Source organism: Sinocyclocheilus rhinocerous, unplaced genomic scaffold (genome assembly GCF_001515625.1).
Source record: "Sinocyclocheilus rhinocerous isolate Xijiao unplaced genomic scaffold, SAMN03320098_v1.1 scaffold1708, whole genome shotgun sequence".
Lineage (NCBI taxonomy): Eukaryota > Metazoa > Chordata > Actinopteri > Cypriniformes > Cyprinidae > Sinocyclocheilus > Sinocyclocheilus rhinocerous.
This window is the reverse complement of record NW_015648635.1, coordinates 5,784-26,987: the sequence shown is the minus strand read 5'-3', so window position 1 is coordinate 26,987 and position 21,204 is coordinate 5,784. Positions and strand designations below refer to the sequence as shown.

At 35.8% G+C, this 21,204-nt stretch overlaps 1 protein-coding gene across 1 annotated transcript in view; it reads right to left on the bottom strand.

Annotated features, from left to right (window-relative positions):
* LOC107710111 (transcription factor EC-like) overlaps window positions 1-19,470 on the bottom strand; it is a 45,304-nt gene extending 25,834 nt beyond the window's left edge. Inside the window, exons 1-3 of the mRNA XM_016514821.1 lie at window positions 19,401-19,470; window positions 17,733-17,926; window positions 8,976-9,167 (exon numbers count right to left, since the gene is read on the bottom strand). Coding sequence (XP_016370307.1) covers window positions 8,976-9,152 — 177 coding nt within the window. The 5' untranslated portion in view covers window positions 9,153-9,167; window positions 17,733-17,926; window positions 19,401-19,470. The remainder of the gene's footprint in view (window positions 1-8,975; window positions 9,168-17,732; window positions 17,927-19,400) is intronic.
* Between the last annotated feature and the right edge of the window lie 1,734 nt (window positions 19,471-21,204).

The window sequence follows — 21,204 nt, the reverse complement described above, 5'->3', positions numbered from 1 at the left end:
AAAACACAAACATTTTTGGAGTGATCTGAGTAAAAAGATCCGTTTTTTTCACACCTGGGTCACGAATTAAACCATTAATTTGTTGTGATTATTTTGGAAAAAATTACACATTTAAATTATTAATGCATTTAACACACCTGACCTGTACGTCATCGTATATTACATGCAATTGCTGACGAACATGATGCAGGATGACTGTGTGATGCAGTTATATGCACCTAAAAAATCAAGATATGAGGGCAAAAATCGCCCTGTATGGGTTTTTGTCTTACATATCTTTACTTAAGCAATGTTGAATCAAAATATTTCTCTCTAAAGCTACTTTTTTGTAATGTCTATTCAATGCTTTTTTATCATCTAACACAATAACTTAAAATGACGTTTTGGGGGAAATTTCTCAAAATTAATTTGAGAAATTGCCCAAATTGATGTATGATTAATTTGTGAGTAATTGGCACATCATGTAACACCTGGGTCATGAAGGACAACAGAATAATTTGATCATAAATTTCCAGTCATGTGCAATTCGAGGTGCAGAGAGATTTGATGAATCAGTAAAAGTGTTCTTTGTGTGCAGTTGTTGTATTTTTTTAAATCAGATTTGTGGTCTAAACATGCAAATCACTGGCAAATAACACCAAATGGTTTTTCACACTGTGCTTGACACTTTCTTAACTCTGGGCTACGATCACTTTTAATCAGGGTCTAAGCCATGTTTCACAATTGTAATTTTGAAAGGTGCTTATCAAGGGGAGTAAATAGCGGAGTTGACCCAGAAATGCAGTGCAACATGGAACAAGATAACCCAGGATTACGTTAACTCAGGAATAAAAAGAAAGCACTACAACAGAGCTGCATATTCACTTATAAAATTATATAAGGCCCTTCATTCAAGGCTGCCTCTATATTCCAATTCTCACTGTCTTTTAGTGTAGCCGTGCAGCTGCATGGCTTTTCCACAGTGTGAGCCAATGGATCACATGTATTAGAATGCTTTCACTCCTGTTATAGCTATAAAAGTGGCTTTTCTTCATAGGATAGTTCACGCTAAATAATTAGCATGGCATCTTCCATGTCAGTCCAGATCCCAGTTTCTCTCATCTTCAGTATGACCTTTTTAAGTTAGATGTAAGCAAATGGATTTATTTACTGCAATAAAAAGCCCGTGGAGAAAGCCACTCATTGACAACACAGAGGATTCCACAGGGATTTAGAAAACAAAAGAAATATTATTCTAGAGATTAACTTTCCTCAATGGGACAAACAGAGTAATCTGAATGAGATTAGCAAATGCTAATGACGTTCTCCTCTGATCTTGATTGGCATTTATCTGACTTCCTATAGGAAGCATTGGCTGTCTTCTGGCTAATACTAGCCACTTTCCTGCATTTGATGTATGTAGCTGAAATTGGAAGATTTATCACCACTTTATGGTTTTATTTAACTGATCCCACAGAATAGTTCTACTTTAATAATTGACATAATCAAATTTTCATATTTTATATTTATATTTTTTCATAATCATATTCATATTTGATTTTATTTTGTATTTTCTTTTCTTTTATTATCTTCATGGTCTATTATCCTCACAAAGAACTTGTACACCCTAACTGGAGACGAACACCTGTGTCTCTTTCAGTCATTTTGTCCAAAAGATGCCAGCAACTAATCAGTGTGGCCAAGCCGTGTTTCTGAGATGTCGGCCTGAGGGTTTTGCGAGGGCCCCTGGTGATACACCATATTAAGGGCCAGAGTGGCCCTGTTTGATACATGTCTCCCCATCAAATGCAGACATGGACTCACTCTGATCAGAAGCCAAAGGTCAGTCAGGACAGACAGATAGTATCTTTGAAGAGTCTAGTTGTCTTGCTTATTACCGTTTAATCAATACGATCAAAGCAATTCTATGTAGTGGAAAATCACGTGCAAGATCCGTCTTGTAACAACCGACAAATATGGCACTGTTTTATAATCACCTTCCATAAATTAATCATCAGGTTAATGTTTGTACTTTTGTGATAATGTTGTGATAGTTAATAATTATTATCACTAATTAACTATCATTGTTAGTTATTGAAACAATAATTTAAATTATTATTGCTACAACAATTATATTGATAACTATTATTATTACTATTATTATTATTATAGCAATAATAATAGTTTTTATTATTATTATATGCCTTTTCATGCACTCAAGGTAAAACTTTTATTAAAATGTTTAAATGCTCTGTTTTAAACAGTCATGTATGTGTGAGATTAAGGGGGGAATAAAACACAAATTGCTCTACCAAAGCCTGTTTTAAAAATCATTGTGATTTTTTTTGCACTTTGGAAACATTTTCATTAAAAAATTAAAAATGTCCTCCCATGCTGTCATTACCATAATGCCAGAAATCAGTACTGTAATGTGAACCAAAATCATAAAATTAAAATTTTAATCATTAAAGCTATTTATACATCATGGTGGTAGATCTATTTGTTTGTCTGATTTAAATACGTTTTTTTTTTTTTCTATTTATTTTTTCTGTAGCACAGTACAGTAGAGTTTGAAATGTGATCTGCATGTTTTTGTCAGATTCACCCATTAAGAAATGATCTCCTGCTCACATTTGTTCTCAAGCACAAACAGCAATGTGGAAATACACATTCTGAAGTTTTATTCTATTGCTGGGATTTAAAAAAAAATGAAAATGTAAAAAGTAAAACCTTTACCGATTATAATAATCCCTGCACAAATAAACAGAGCCCCCCACCCCCCACCCCTCTTTAACAGGACATCTAGCCCTCTAGCCAGATCAGGCCCCACAAGTGCCCCGGGGCACAACGCTCTGCCCCACTCAAGGCTAAAAGCCCACACTAGCATATATTCCATGCACTGAACCTTTTTCCTTTGAATACTATCAGTGGCCGAACTTGGTTTAACTGAAAAAGACTGCCGACCACTCAATTAGGCCTAATAGGATTACAGGGCTGGTATGGGCCGGGCGGTTTAAATAAGACAGGAATTTTGGCAGACACCTGCTACATGTACTGCATTAATCTTATAAAGAAGAAAACGCTTGCTTGTTAATGTGGCTTGCACATGCCAGGTCTTCAGTTGCCATCTTTGTTGAGGCAAGAATTGAGGCAAGCTTGTGATAAAATGACCGATCACTTCTTTCATTTGATGCCAGTATATCTGGTATTCGGGCATTTTATGGGTGTCTAAGCATGTGTGTAACATATAATTAATACTATCTTTATTATGATTAAAATTTATAGTCATTATATATTTAATATGTATTCTATTGTTTTATAATGTTCTAATACAATATAATATATAATTAGGGCTGTCGAAATAAACCATTAATTTGTTGTGATTATTTTGGGAAAAAAATGACACATTTAAATTATTAATGCATTTAACACACCCGCCTAGATTTGTACGTCATCTTATATTACATGCAGTTGCTGACGAACATGATGCAGGATGACTGTGTTATGCAGTTATATGCACCTAAAAATTCAAGATATGAGGTCAAAAATTGCCCTGTATGGGTTTTTGTCTTACATATCTTTTGTTGAATTCAAATATTTCTCTCTAAAGCTACTTTTTTTTAATGTCTATTAAATGCTTTTGTCATCTAACACAATAACATTAAATGACGTTTTGGGGGTAATTTCTCAAAATTATTTTGAGAAAATTAATTTGAGAAATTGCCAAAATTGATGTATCATTAATTTGTGAGTAATTGACACATCATTAGATTAATCATGAATTAGATTTGTTTTAATCACTTCACAGCCCTAAATAATATAATATAATATAATATAATATAATAACTAATGCTACAAATTCTTTTGACCTTTTGAATTCCTCCTTTTTCTTGAAAAAGATGGAGGGATGTCTGGAGCATCTGGACAAAGAGGGTAATTCAGGGAGGTCAAACAGATAAACAGATTTCTGTTTTTTACACACAGTATATAGAATTTAAAAGACCGCTGATTCAATCCTATTAACAGGAAACGACCCTGACGGATCAAAGAGACACGGAAAGAACACGCAACATCACCAAACCGCAGAAGTCAGTCCTTGTTGTCCATTTGCCAATGTTGTAGTTGATCAAGAGTACTTCTGATCAGAGTCAGTCATTTCTAGAAAGGGAGAACAGTTACGACACAGGACTGAGTCACTCGGCTGTCCTGGAAAAACCCCATCTCATGTTGCAATGGATGACAGGCTGTTTGTCATAATCAATGCTGCTAATACGGTTTCCTCTCACTGCTGATTCACAATGATTGGGTGGGAATGGATGTGTTCATCTTCCCTTTTATTTCCATCTTTCCTTCCATCTGTCGTTCTTTCTTTCTTTTCAGCCATTTCTTCTTGTCCTGGACAACCGAGTTCATCAGAGGTCATTTTTGTGATGTGATAAACGCCACCATGTTTCTCTAAAGCTGTGCTTCACCCACCCTGCTTTAGCAATGCCTGTTCATTGCAAAATAGATTTCATACTGTGAGTGCATAAATATCAGATTTATTTGCATACCATGCAAATATGCAATTCTACAAATACATAATTCCAAGTTGAATGCCAAAAAGAATCAAATGTAGGGCAAGGACAGGTGTTATTTTAGTATCACTGATATTCTATTGTAGTTTTTATTAAAGGGGCCATGAACTGCCTTTTTTGTACTGTTTTCTATAGTCCACTTATAACGTTTTTACATTAAAAAAAAAAACTATTTAGAAGTAATAGGTTATTTTCTGTCCTGTTTTGACCCCCCTCATCAGAACGCTCAGTTTGAATAGGCATGGCTGATTGTAGACTCTGAACTAAACACCCAATGCTATGATTGGCTAACAGTTGTGTATGTTTGACAGCCTACATCCTTCACAGATGGACGCTGCTGTGATTTAGGTTAAAAACACATAAATACTCAGTACATATGAAACAATCTGTAATAACAGACAAAGCAATAGTGACCACGTAATAAAAACAGTTACTCCCAGTTGTGTGGTGCGACATTACTGTCAGATCCAATATAGTCAGCACATCATCGACTTTTAGTTTCAATCTTTCTGAAAAGCCTGTGTCGAATTGTGCCTTGTTTGTAAACGAATCCTTGGTAAAATGAAGTGAACAAAGGACCAAGTTCTTACTGACACGGCACTGTTTCTACACTGGTTTCTGTGTAGACCTGTGTTTGCTTCTCTCTGGTTATTTACACTACATGCGTGAATCAGTGGGCAGGGCTAAACAGGCAGTGATGAAGAATCGGTGGGCGGGGCTAAACAGGCAGTGATGTAGAAGCAGCCATTCTTCTTTTTCTGCGGAGGCAGGGTTTAGCCACACTATTACGTCATAAAGTGGCACATTACACAAGCTGTCGTTTTGGCAGACTGGCTTCAATATAAGCTGTTTTTAGACTAACGAGAACGTTTCGAGTTCTGAAACTTACAGGACATTTTTATAGCACAATGACCTCTTATTTGTCAAAAGATTAAGGGATTTTTGATTTCTCAGCTCATGACCCCTTTAATATTTTGAATTAATTTTCATATTTTCTGTTTTCATTTTAATTTCTTTTAAACGTTTTAGTAATTTTGTAGTGTGTTTTTTGTCTTTTATAGTAGTTTCTTTTATTTAAATATGCCTATATTTTTTTTATTTTTTATAGTTCATTTTAGTTAATAATTTTTTATAAGGTTTGGTTTTTTAGAAATTTTGGCTTGGCAACTAGCTGAAAAGTTTGTATACATATTATTTCAGTTAATGTCTATTTCAAGTAATAAAAAGGTGTTTTTTTTTTGTTTGTTTGTTTGTTTGTTTTTTAGTTAAAGGTAATAACCCTGGCAGTGACTCACCATTGGGTTCTATTGATCACAATGACTGGGGTTAAAAAAATGAAAAAAGAAAAAGAAACATGCGCTGATAAATCGTTCACAATAACATGCATTTAGAAAATAGGGTGAATTTTAATTTTTCTGCCAACTTTAAACCATTTATGATATTTCAGGATAATTTTTGACAGCCATTTACAGGGCCATACATGTTGATGGTTGACACTTGACTGTATTTAGCACAGAGCACTATGTTTCCAGTCATCTGCTGTGTCGAGCATTTTAATTGTGCCTTTCACAGATATGATCTGTTACTGCCAGTCCAGTGGGTCGCAAGGATGTCAGACAGAGTTTGGATCTGTGCCAGACGGGGTGGGTGGTCTCTATCTGCTTTGGTCCTATTAGTCAGTCAGGATCCAAACAGCACCCCCCACAGCTCCGTCTTCCCATAACCCCTCGGCTCCACGACCTGCCTCTGACACACTCAGGATAAACTTCATAGGTGGGGGGCGTGTAGATACAGTTATAGATCTGTCTCTTCTTGAGTGAAAGTGTGTGTGTATGTCTGCCGTAGCCTCAAGGGACAGCGCGCTTCAGAGCTCCACGACCTGCCTCTGACACACTCAGGATAAACTTCATAGGTGGGGGGCGTGTAGATACACAGTTATAGATCTGTCTCTTCTTGAGTGAAAGTGTGTGTGTATGTCTGCCGTAGCCTCAAGGGACAGCGCACTTCAGAGAGAGACGAGCCTCTTTCCTCCAAACACAGGTAGTGCTGCAGTGTTTGAAATACACAGCCCCACACCAAAACACAGACGCACACACAGACTTTAACACATGAAAGACCTCTTGTGGACCAGAGCAAACACAAGGCAGCTTTGATGTGCTCTAGCCTCTTCTATTCCCTTTCCACCCCCTAAAACTGACTGTTGCTTTGCTTTTCCATCTGAAAACCTGATTTCTAACTTTCTCCTTCTGACAGTTTTTAAAAGTGCAGCTGAAGTGTGTTTTTCTTCTGACTGATCAATTTAAGCAGATCATAACTCATTGACTAATGATCACAAATGAGATTAAAATTTTTTTTTTAGAATTAGTATTTTTTATTTAGATTATTAGATTTTTTTGTTAAAATTTTTTATATATCTATATATAAGACCTCTTGTGGACCAGAGCAAACACAAGGCAGCTTTGATGTGCTCTAGCCTCTTCTATTCCCTTTCCACCCCCTAAAACTGACTGTTGCTTTGCTTTTCCATCTGAAAACCTGATTTCTAACTTTCTCCTTCTGACAGTTTTTAAAAGTGCAGCTGAAGTGTTTTTTTCTTCTGACTGATCAATTTAAGCAGATCATAACTCATTGACTAATGATCACAAATGAGATTAAAAATTTTTTTTTAGAATTAGTATTTTTTATTTAGATTATTAGATTTTTTTGTTAACATTTTTTATATATCTATATATACAGTATAGTTAATATATAACTATATAGTTAGCTATGTAAATAGTTATCTGTAATAAATCTGGGTAAATTTTATAATAAACATTTATTATATGTGACCCTGGACCACAAAAGTCGCTGGGGTATATTTGTAGCAATAGCCAAAAATACATTGTATGGGTCAAAATGATTGATTTTTCTTTTATGCCACAAATCATTAGGATATTAAGTAAAGATCATGTTCCATGAAGATATTTTGTACATTTCCTACCGTAAATATATCAAAACTAAATTTTTGATTAGTAGCATGCATTGCTAAGAACTTCATTTGGACAACTTTAAAGGCGATTTTCTCAATATTTTGATTTTTTTGCACCCTCAGTTTCTAGATTTATAGTTGTACAAATGGTTGTATCTCGGCCAAATATTGTCCTATCATAACAAACCATACATCAATGGAAAGCTGATTATATTATAGCTCTATTACTGTATATCAGTATGTCAACTTTTAGTGACAGTGCATTTCTCCAAAAAAAAGAGAGAGATGTTTGAAACAAAGTTGATACTTGTATAAAACATAACTGAAAACTCAGTTAATCTCTTGAGTTATTCAAAAGCAAGCAACTTTGCCAAAAAAAAATAAAAGAATAAAAATAAAGAATGAAAAGAGAAGGACTGGTCATATATAGAAACAAACTCACAGCCCAGTTCAGGACCTTTTGCTTTTTACAGTCAAAATAAACACTTGTCAAATGTGACTAGTGTGATTACAGTAACAGAGGTCTTCTGTTCTGTCAGCACATAGTGTGGAATTACGCTCTGAAACAAAACCACCAGCAAATCCACAGCATCAGAATTCCAGACAAATGAGTCCTGGGACACAAAGGGCTGTTTGGGTGGTTTCTGGCTCAAATGTGCAGACATAGGCATGCGTCTATAATCACATTATGGGGTTAAGTATCAATGCGGCAGAAAGAAAAAAAAAAGACTGATTTTGCACAATGCATTTCACACGTTAATTATATATTTACATGCACGTATAGCAAGTGCTTATGAAATTTATTCCTGGTATCTAAGAATTGTTTATATAGATTTGACTGGAAATGAAATTATTTTATTTCATTTCACGCTTTATATGGCGCTTTATATGCCAACTGATTAATACATCAACATAATGTTCTGTTTTTCACTATTTCAAGGAATAGTTGACCCAAAAATAAAATTTTGCTGAAAATGTAATCACCCTCAGGCCATCCAAGATGTTGATGAGTTTAATTCAACGGAACAGATTAGGAGAAATTTCGCATTGCACTTGCTCAGCAATAGATCCTTTGCAGTGAATGGGTGCCGTCAGAATGAGAGTCCAAACAGCTGATAAAAACATCACAATAATCCACAGGTATTCCACACAACTCCGGTCTGACAGTTAATGTTTTGTGACGTAAAAAGCTGCATGTTTGTATGAAAAAAAATCCATCAAGGCGTTTTAACTTTAAACCATCGCTTCTGCCCAAAATACGAGTCTGTAATAACACTTCCTACAGACCCTTTATCAGCAGTTTTTAATGGCACCCATTCACTGCAGAGAATCCACTGGTGAGCAAGTGATTGAATGCTAAATTTCTCCAAATCTGTTCCGAAGAAGAAACAAACTATTCTTTTAAATGCCATCAAGCAAAAACAAAATGATGTGTCAGAGATTTCGCATACCTCCCATCGAGTCCAAGGCCAGGTGGAGGGCTGACTGCTGTGGTAGGGGCCCGGGTTCAAATTGGTGTTGTAGGAGTAGGAGCAGGAGGAGAACGAGGGCCCCGGGACCCACTGGTTTTGCTGGTTTGCTACATTAGTCGCAGGTTCTGATTGAACACCGGAGAATGACTGGAACATTGCGGATTCCTAAGGCTGCACAGTGAAAACACAACATGAGATAAGCAAGCTATGAAATGTGATATGTCACTGTATCTACACTTATTTATTGACTTTTATTTAGTGTATCATTCAATGCAAGTTTCATTTAAATTTAGCCATTTTCAAAACTTTTGCTTAGATTTGCATCTTGAATAAATCAGTGTGATGTGTAAGTCCGAATCCGTTAAGACGTTCAAAATGAAGTTAAATAAGCCAGTTGACCCTGTCCGTAGGGTTCATTTGAATTCACATTTGAGGGATGTTTTCTTTCAGCCTGTGATCGTATTTTGCAATACGTTTTTGTTTAGACTCATGTCAGCTCTGCATGAGATGACTGAAACAGAGCTGAAGTAATGAGAGCCAGCGTGCTGCATATATAGTCTCTCAGTTCAACTGTCACACTCAATCAGTTATTTTAGTGTAAAAAAAAACAACTTTTGAGCTAATTGGCCGTTTCAGTGTTATCTACTTTAACAGCAGTAGTTTCTCAGCTGAAATTGACAGACGGTATAAAAATTTTGAATCATGTTGCACTGTCATTTACACATTATTGTGATATATTATTGACGGAAATGTTCTTATATTATGTAACTGAATAATTAACATTATATCATACTGTAAGTGTTATTTACAGAATAACATCAATACCAAGTCTAAATGATTGGCTTGGAAAGCATGTTGACATTGTACTGCGTCATAATTTTTTTTATCAATTTATTTTAATTGTTTAAATTTTTTCTTTATTATTAGTTGTTTTGATTGTTTCAGTCTCTGTGTGAATATTTTTGGTCTGTGATTATGTAAAGAGGCTTTGCACAGTGCTGGAAAATGGCAGCAAATAGCCTGTTGTTCTTCAGCGCTGATCCCACACTGGTCCTGAGGAGAGGACATTGTTCCTGAGACCGTGGCATGACCAGCTCTGATGGACGCAGATGCCACTCTGAGATCTCAGACGTAATGGGCTTATGAGAACATGTCTTTTCTGCAGGACAATGTGTGATTTGGGCCGTTTCTCCTGAATGATGAGGGACTAATGAACTTGATGGACACAGGGATGACTGGAGGGAGAATCACAGAGAGCTGGAAGTCTGGGAAAACTAGGTCGCCAAACTAAAGTCCATTCAATAGACTCAACATTTATCAGTCTGTCTATCTGTCTACCCATCTTACTATGTGTAAATTGACGTGTCTGTCTCATATCTATCTGTCTGTTCTTCTGTCTATCTATCTTTCTGTCTATCTGTCTGTCTGTCTGTCTATCTATCTGTAGTCTGTCTGACTATCTTTGTCTCTCTATTTATATGACTATCAGTCTCTCTCATCCTGATGTAGCTACACTTCAAATGATACATTTTAACAGCTGTTCGCTATCCATGTTTGACCACAGTGCTTATGCAAGGAATGATTCTTCCTTACTGTTTGACTCTTCTGCATTCTTTAATTTCAGATATTCGATATTTTACAATATGTAGGTATGATGTAGAGTTATGCAGCTTGAGGATCTCATTCTATCAGTGAGACAGTGACGCCTCACACAATCAGAGAGGCCATGCTGAGAGCCAGACAGCACTGTGAAAGGAAAGAGCTCCATAATGGAGGAGCAGGAGGTTGAGCACAATGTAATTGGCAAGTCTTCCTCCTTTTTTGCCCACACCTCTCTACTTCCATGCATGGTGCAAGTGATGTTAAATTGCCTTCTCTCTCTCTGTATTCCCTCATTATTTCTCGCTTCCTGTCAGCATTGCCGAACAGTAGAATATGCGATCCTAGACACCAGTCCGATTCGGAGATGGACCGAAATGCTGCTAAAGAATGTTCCTGTCCATCTGTCAGCATTACAGGGACAGAGCAGCTTTTAGCTTCCTATATTTGAGGCAATTGTTCTTATCTATGCTTCACTTGGGTTTGTGTCCACATTGGGTCACTACTTGTGTGTATGAGCCGAGTAAGTATTCCTCGCAAACAACAGGGGCATTTTATAGAGCTAATACTATAATGAGGGAAGGTAATGACACTAAACCAGGGCTTTTGCCACAGGCCTCTATGTCTGCAGGCAATGTTTGACACATTCAGAGGTTAGAAATCCAAGTCATTTTCCATTTTCTACAATTTACTGAACAGTAAAACCCTATATTTGACATTCATCGGGATGCAAGGGGTATGCTGGCAAACGGATTGTCGTGCTAAATGGCAACCAGTTGCATTTGGCATTCTTATCATATCTTTCATGTTGATTTATATTTTTTGTTTTCTGGTGCATTGCTAAAGCAATTATTTTTGTGCATTTTGCTTGTACAAATCATACAAGTGATCAGGTGTTTTGCACTTAAGATTTAGGTCTTTTGGATGATAAATCAAAGCAAAATAAGATGCATTAAAGAAAGTACTCAAGCCGTATCTAGGGAACAGAATATCATGGATGTAACTTGAGCCAGTAAGCAACATGGTGACAAGTTTTGCATGGGTTAACGCCACTAAATATTGACTTTTAGATGATAAACGTGGCATTTCCCCTGTTAGTGTTGTTGATTTGAAGAGGGGTCATTTTTGGTTGCCACTAGGGTCAAGATGAGGTCAACGAGACACTGGAGAGCTTTAACTAGTGATTTACAGTGTATAGTAAAACCCTTCAGGCTTATGGGTCATTGGTTAGCTGGTTGCGTATGGTGGAGACAAGGAAGTATAGGATATACTTAGGAATTGTAGCCTCAGGCGAAATGGCTATCAGTGCAAAAACCCTCACAGGAGCATAAATCCTGCACTGCTCTTGTTAAAAGTCTAGAGGAAGAGCTTTAGAGTACGTATATGTGAATGTATGTGATATAAAATCTGTGTGTGAGGAAAAGAGAGATCTTAGAGGATGTGTCTCAGTCTGATGAGCTCTCCTTTCCCCCTGGGCTTCATTAAAAGCTTTCCCTCAGAAATGGCCCTGTGTGGTGCTTTGCCCCTCCACCAGCTCCTGGCTGAGTGATAAAACACTTGTTTCCCCTCTCTCCCTCTTTCTTTCTCATGTTGTCTCTCAGGTCCTCAAAAGGCTTTGTTACAGGCTTTTCAAGTAGAAGCACCTATTTCTTTGCTCTTTTAACTGCTAATTCTTGTTTTTTAATGCTCTCGCTGGCTCCCCTCGGATGCCGAGCGGGGCTGTGGTGCTTCTGCCTGTGCTCAGGCCCTGAGTCACTGGGTCTGGATAATGGACAGACTTAGAGATGGAGCAATGCATCTAAAACACACTCTCAAACGAAAGCAGTTGCAGCTAGGTTAGTGCTAAAATGCAGTACATTTTCAAGGTTTTCCTGGTTAGCATGGTCCAGTTAGTTCCTGCTGGTAGATACTTTAGCTAGTTTAGCCATGTCTTCTGATAACTACTTTTTTTGTAGGCAAGTATTATTACAATACATATATTATTGCCTATATTGCATTGCATTAGCATGCATTTAAACTTTTCTTAAACTTGACTGCAAATGACTGAATAGTTCATACAGTGCTCCCTCTGGTTTTCGTTCTACATCTGTCAGTAGTTTTTCTTAAGGAGTTCATTTGTTGATTTGTCATGTTTAGTGTAATCTGGCAGCTGTAATAGAGCCTGTCTGGACAGTTAGACTGTTCAGACTCAATCTCAGTCGTCTATCTCTGTTGTAATCCTGTTAGGAATACTCACTGAACTGGCATGTGAAGTCACTGTTTGCATTCCCCACACCTGATGAACCCAGAGAAGGTTTTGCATTTTTTTACTCGCACTCGGGTTCACTACATTAGTGAGGACATCTCATAAAGGCAATGGGTTTTTGTATGTGATTTCACTTTTTGTTGGTGGGGCCCTAAGATTTATGTTAAACAGTGTACAATACTTGCCATTAAAGGAATAGTTCACCCAAAAATGCTGAAAATGTACTTTTGATGTTTTTATCAGCTGTTTGGACTCTCATTCTGACGGCACCCATTCACAGTAGAGGAGCCATTGGTGAGCAAGTAATTTAATGCTACATTTCTCCAAATCTGTTTTGATGAAGACACAAACTCATCTACAATTTGGATGGGCTGAGGGTGAGTACATTTTCATCAAATTTTCATTTTTGGGTGAACTATTCCTTTAAGTACATTTTTTAATGCGATATGTTTTCTTGTGCACCCCATTTGGGGAAGTTATTCTTATTATGAACGTTGTCACATATAGTTCAGATACAGAAGAAACAATATTAGCAGCTTTTCCCAAAAGCACCAGACAGGGAAGTAGAGGCTTGTGTTTGTGTCTGTCTAGCCAGCGCTCCTCTTGAGTCGGTCTCATCTCAGACATGGAGTCTCGGTCAAACCCAAGAGCCACAGGCCAGGGAGAGAGCAAACATTCAATGTCATCTCTGATTGGCCAAGGTTGAGCAGCGCCTCACCTTCCCATGAACCCCTCCGCTTTCACTGATTGGACGAGGTGAGCCGAGCCTCACTTGTGTCTGAACCCTGCCTCGTGCGAGACGCTAGTCGTATGATACGAGAGCTGCTTTGTGGGCCTCAGAGACGCTGTAGGGAGACGGACTCAGGGTGGGTGGACTTGTTCTTGAGGGCTCTCCAACCATGGCTCGCCGTGGAGAGCTCCTTCATCACCACGCTGTCATGATAGCACTACTCATAAGAGCACCAAAACCGCCTCTCCTCGACAAGGCAGTTCAGACTCCCTCCCTGTCATTAAGCAATATGAAGTCTGGAATGTGAATGCCGAGATGTTTGATTCCTGCCCTTTATGAACTTATCTGGGCTGGATGTCGGAGAGGAATCCAGTGTATTACAGCTTTAACTGCAGTTCCCCTGATTCCCACATGAGGTCACTGTGTAGACAGCATGAAACTCTGCCTTGACGGCTGACAACTTGAGAAGTCTGATAGTTTGCATTACTTTCAGTTTTTCTTTTGCTTGCACAATAAAACCCAATCTATTAGGCAAACATCTTCAACCATTACACAATTTCTTAAAATGACTAATTTCTTTAACAGATTTTTTTGAACTATTTCTTAAACATCACAGTAGTATGTCAAGATCATATCATTTTGAATTAATCATTAATTTATATTAAATATATAATAAAAACCTCTCTCTGTCTTGCACACATCCCTCTGTAAATTGCACACATCCCTTATCAGTTCTGTTACATTTCAAGTTGTTCTGAAAGAAGTCTTATCATACTTTTAATTTTTTCATATAATTTTCTCCCCCTTAAGTTTACTTATAATATTTTAGTAATTAAGTATTTAATGATGCTTAAGTTTTTGTTGCTGTATTCTATGCTGTATTGAATTCACCATTTACAAATGTGAATTATGTAACAGTACTGGTTAGCAGTAAGAGTACATTGTTAACAATAAATTTTGGCAACTTTCAAATAATTATAATAATAATAAAACTGAGTTTGGTACCAGAGTTTAGCCCTGTTGTAGCTTAAAGAAACATTCAAATAAATATAGATATAAAAGAAAAATAATCATTTTAAAATTATAAATCATTAATAATAATAAAAAATAAAAAAAACTGGTGCACTTTATTTTACAGTATGTGTACTTACCTAAAAAGTATTGGGAAACAGTGTGTGCATGTGGAACAGGACTGTAAAATAGTGCTACCAAAAAATCTTCTTAAACTTTGTGATCTTCTGAATGGACTTAGATTGTAATTTTTGGGGGACATTTTAAGTTCTGTTAGTGTGGCATTGTAGTACATCAAAACAAATTTGATTTGTAGGATGTATATGTGATATGGGAATACGGGATATATATTCTTTATAAAACAAGGCTGTTTTGTTGATTAAATTATATTTTAATAATTTACTGTAAAATATTATGATAAAAGATTCTGTAAAACGACATCTTAGAAAACTGTTAACCAAATATAAATCTGAACATGACATGCATTATATTTAATTGAATATATGTATTTAAATTCATATATATGTGAACTAGGGTACAAACTCTTGTTTAATAAAAAAAAGTAATAGTAAACTAACTGTGAAAAAAAATAACATTGCAAAAGTCATTTTTAAGTAAAACAATACAGCAAAAATGGAACATGGATGCATTTAAGGGTTCATCTGGAGCTAAAGCGTTCAGTTCAGTCCATCTCCCTGTCTCCTAACTTTATGCACACATTTCCTCATTTTTCCCCCTCACACCTAGTGTCTCTGATTTTTTTTTTTCTTATCCATTATCTCATTGTCATTCAAATGTCAGATATCTTTGCCTCTCTATTTTCACCTTGTCTGTGTCTCAGATCACCTCTGCGTGCCACCTGACATTGATCAACACCTGCGAATCTCCCGCTCTCAATTTCTCACTCATTCTCTCTCTTCATATAAATGACATTAATCTTTTGATGGCTCCTGATCTTGCTCATCTGTCTTTGATATTTCCTTGTGTGTTCTTTTCTTTCTGACCATTTCAAGTAAAAGTCTGCGTCTTGTGTTCTGCGTCTCTCTCGTCTGTGGTCTCATGAGAGAGTCCCATATGCTACTGTTTCAGACGCTCAGCATTATTGCCCATCGACTGCCCTGCACTTCTGCTTTATGTATAGAACTACTGTCATGCAATATTATGTAAGGCCTCGTTTAGGGTGAAAACTGCTAAATATGGTAAAGTTTTTTTTGTTTGTTTCCTGGTCCCAAAGCTTGATTTATAAATGTTTTTATTTTATTTTTATATTATTTTTATTTTTATATTCATATTTATCTTATTATTTTATTCCGCTTTAGGCTTAAATACAGCTAACCTCTGGTCCCAAAGTTTATGAATATATTATTTTTATTATTTATTTACTGTTATTCTTTGTTTTATGCATTTGTCATTTGTTTTTAGAATGTTTTTATATTTAATTATTTTATTGCTATAGTATATAGTGGGGCTAAAGGAATGTGTTTTTTTTTTATTTAAAAAATATGATTAATATTAATATATATTAAAAAATGTTATTAGTTCTTGTTTTTTATATTATTATTTTATTCTGGTGTATGGTGCCATTGAGCTATAATATATATATATATATATATATATATAGGTCCTAAAGTGGGGAAGAATATTAATTATATTTATTATTATTTCTTGATATATATGTTGTTGTTTTTTTAATTCTGGTGTAGGGTACAGTTTAGCTGAAGAAAATGTTTTCTGGTGTATAAATGTAATAAACTGTATATATACATTTATATTTTACAAGTAGTACTCAGTTGTCTATTTACTTTTTTTAAATTTGTATTAAAATTAATAGCAAAACTGCACCCTGAACAAAACTGAAAATCATCAGTATTTTGTCTTTAAATGCATGTGATGATTCTCAATCATTAAAAATCATTAAATGTTTGATCAGATTATCTCAAGCTCAACCGGATGTCTTTGCACATATAGACATTTTGCAGTGCATAGTGATAAAAGGTGTTTTCCACCTGGGTGTGTTTAGCCCATTGAGCTCCATTGTCTTTGTACATGCTTTTCACTTACCCTTATATGGGTAATGGTCTTGAACAATTATTTTAACTGCCAAATATAAATCAGTGTGCTGTTTTTACAAAGTCATACCTCGTGTTGTGATTGTGACAGTCACTCATGTGCTCGATTCAAACGCCCCCAGCCCCCTGTAATTGGCACCCTTTAAAATGAGTGCAAAAGAAACCACATCCTGTACAAACAAGAAATGGGTGCAAAAATCCCATGATAGATGGAATTTCCTGTATCTTTAACAATATATGTGCTGAGACCCAATAGAGGAAGTTTATTAAAGAATGTGGTGGTGGCTGCCGCTTCTTCATTTTTGTTTTTTTATAGTTTTCCTTTTTTGCCATGTCACTTTGTTGCCGTAGACACTAGTTTTACGAACAGAATACGAGTACTGAAAATGCATTACTCATAGACCTGCATCAGAAAACCCCTCTCAAAAGATCTCTGTTTTACATTTATACATTTGGCACTTTCATCCAAATCAACTCTCAATATTCAAACTAAACATTTTATTAGTTCAAGCATTCCCTGGAAATTAAACCTATGCCAATTGAGCTACAAGAACAAAAGAATATGCCTATTGCATAAATGTAAAAGTTTATGAACAGAGACATTTCGGAGTAATTACATCCACTGCTTTTAGTATACATTTTATTTATACTCAGAAAAGCCTTGTAACATTAAAAGTATAGTAAACATCTTCACAGTGTAATCAAGGACAAAATGCAGAGTTTCAGCTATACGAACTGATATATTAAAACCTTAATGTGTCCCACTTTAGATGTCGTCCTTAAGCAGGTTTGTTAGATTTGTTTCTTGTTCCACAATGATTATTGTTTCAGAAAGTGATTCTTTGATAAACTGGCAAATCTGGATAATACGCGTGTATTTACAGAAATATTGTTTAAATAAGACCATTAAATTACAGTATAGCTCTGGTCTCTCATAACATTTAATACCATATGCATAAACAACATCCCTGGTTACTGGACATAAACTTCTGTGTAATATTTCTTTATCATAAACGTGTTGCAGAAGTAGCCGGCTAGTTATTGGGTGTGGCAGATTAAGTGTAATGAAAGATGTAAATTACCTGTGATTGTCGGCTGCAGGTGTTTTTTCTGTGAAGTCAGCAGTTGGTTGATCTCTTGCTATTACAGTTGGCCAGCAAGATCAGCAAGACTCGATCCAATATAAATCTTTATCTATTTCCTCTTTTTTTTTCGTCCATGGAACCGGGTGCAAATGGGAAGTCTCTACACTGATGATTTGACATACATCTTGAACCTAGAAAGTGAGATGGTATTCATTTTTTTTATATAAACTGATGTTCCATAATTATAAAGATTTCAAGTTGTTTCTTGTTGTTGTGTTCAATGTACAGTAACATAAGTGTTCACTTATTGAACAAATCACAACTGATGGAGATTTGTATGCTTATTTTTGGTCTCATGAATAAAAAAAAAAGTTATTTTCTGGCATAAAAACAAAAATATTGAATTTGTCAGAGTTTGTCCAGTGATGTCCAATGGACACTGTATGGTGAATTGTGTCCTGACAAAAATATCATGAAAATATATAAATGTCTTGACCAGTGAGTTATTTATGGACATTGAGTATTTGATGTATATTGTTATTTTAGTGCCATGTATATTTTTCTGATTGTGTTTTATGTGCGTCTGTCTGAGAGAGAGAACACTAAACCACATAGTGTCCATATTAGTAATTATTTTGCCTACTGTGACGACTCAAATGTCATATGAGTCATCATTACTAACGTGACGTAGTGTTGTTGTTATCATATTAGAAATGTCTTTAGGGTTTGGTACAACTTTTGATGTTTTAGAAAAGTCTCTTATGCTCAACCAGGCTTGATTTATTTGACCCAAAATACAGTAAAAACAGAAATATTGTGAAATATTATAAAAATGTAAAAACTGTTTTCTGTTTTAATATATTTTAAAATGTAATTTATTCCTGTGATGCAAAGTTTTTAGTACCACATGATCCCTCAGAAATCATTCTAATATGCTGACTTTCTGCTCAATAACTTTTCTTATTATTAATAATGTTGAAAATAGTCATGCTGCTTAATATTTTTGTGAAAACTGATACTTTTTTCACAATTCTTTAATGAATAGTGTTCAAAAGAACAGAATTTATTTAAAAATAGAAATCCTTTGTAATATTATAAATGTCTTTACAGTCACTTTTGATCAGTTTAATGCATCCTTGCTGAATATAAGTATTAATTACTATTAAAAACTCTTACAGACTTTTTAATTTTTGAGTAGCAGTGTATTGGTTTTATATTAAATAATTTATTAGATATTATTCTCCGATTTAAAAAAAAAAATGCATCAAAAATTGTTAATGAATTTTATGCATATTTAAATTTTCCAGAAATTATTTTTCTTTTTGATGGACTAGATACTAATATATATATATATATATATATATATATATATAGAAAGTTTTTAACAAGGTGTTTGAAACCAGAGTACAAAACCAGTGAAAACACCTTTTTGTACTTTGACTCAAAACCTTATAGTTAGTGAGATACTTCCCTTGTGACAACTAGCCCCAACTATATATTTTATGTGCGTGTGTGTGTGTGGTAATTTTGTCAAGAAATGAAAGATGTGTTTGACTGGAGACAGGCATCGCTCGTTGGAGGATTATAAGCAGGGAAAAGATTGTTCAAAGCAGAAAAAAAAAACTTGTGAAGCGTTTTAAGTGTCCCTTTACACTGCGCCCTCACCTCTATCCCAGAACTCCCTTTGTCCAAAAGTTTCTGGCGAGAACGAACTTCCCCCCACATCTTCAAAACCTGATCACTTTGCTTTATTCTGATCAATGTGCTCCATGTTTCTTCTCTTGGTGTCAGTGTAGTCAGGAGATAAAAAAGCAAAGGAAGGAGGGGTGTGAGGGTAGACGGCTTACTTTTTTAGATGCCAATTGTACGTGTCTCTGTGGCTGCCTTACCTGTGTTCCTTTGATCATAGCGGAGCATGGAGTGGCGTTCGACTCCAGGGCTACTTTGACAGCTCGCAGGCTGGCAGAAGCCTCTCGGATGACTGGAGATCAGAGAAGACAGGCTGGAAAGCAGAAGTCCAGCTAAGAGAAGATCAGAAGAGGCAAAACTTCAACCAGAGCTATTGTGAAGGAACGTAATGGCTTAGATAACTTTTTCCCCTCCATCTTTTTTTTTCTTGTGAAAACTTACCCTTCAGAATTTTGAATTGCCCACTTTAAGGTCTGTGGGGCTTTGTCTGGCTTTGACAAAAGAGGCATGTTTTTCTTCCTGCCTTGTCCTGGAGAGCCTGATCTATTTAAACAGTGTCACTCCTGCTTCACGTTCTCTTGTTTGACGCACCGCTGGTTCAGCCTGGTGACTTGCTGTAGATGTACACACTAAGAAGAGAAAAAACAGCTTTAATAATTAAATGTAAAAACATGCCTTGTTCCTGTCCATAAATGTGTAAAACAGCTACATTATAGTCAATTGCTTCTGTAGACTTTATTAAAAATAACATGCGTCTTTGTTTGTTTTATGCTGTTTTGTGTGTGTGTGTGTGTGTACCTGTTTTTCTATTCTGGTGGGGACTTAAACCTGAATACACACAGACTCATGGGGACTCGTGTCACGGTGGGGACCTAAATTGAGGTCCCCACGGGTAAACAAGCTAATAAAACACACAGAATGAAGTTTTTTGAAAATCTAAAAATGCACAAAGTTTCCTGTAAGGGGGAAGTTTTTTGAAAATCTAAACAGACAGAAAGTTTCCTGTGAGGGGTAGGTTTAGGGGTAGGGTTGGTGTAGAGCAATAGAATATAAGGTCTGTACAGTAGAAAAACTATTACGCCTATGGAGAGTCCCCACAAGGATAGCAAACCAGACGTGCGTGTGTGTGTGTGTGTGTGTGTGTGTGTTAGGAATTTGCTAATTAAAATTTTTAAGTTGAATTAGTGTTTTTTATTAAATGTGGTCATTTAACTAATTTGTAAATCAATCCAGTGCTGTCTGGGACCCCGCAAAACATACAGACGGCTCCTGTGGTGTAATGTCTCCCTCTGGTGGAGGATGTGCTGAACATCTTGCACTGCATTTTATAGATTTTAAAGGGATAGTTCACCCAAAAATGAAAATTACCCCCTTTGTAACCCTTCTGTTATGTGCAAATATTACCACTGATGTATGGGTTCATATTGTTGACCCAAATATTTTAAGAAATAATAAATTACTCCGATTCATAATGTTTCGTTTTTTGTTAGTTTTGTTTTGTTTCTTGTTTACTCGGATAGTCCCTTGTCAATAATGTTAAATAAAGTATTCATTAAATAGAATATATAAACTATTGCTATTTTATCATTTATTTGCATATTTAATGTACTGTAAATAGACTTCACATGTCTGGAACTGGAACCTCCCTTTTTGTTTCTTTCAAGGATGTTAATCACCAAAGCTTTAAACTACTTTCTATGGTTGAAAGAGCAAACAATGTGCCATTCAGATACTTGTAGCCTGATGACAGTATCCCACCCAATATATATTTTGTGTCAGG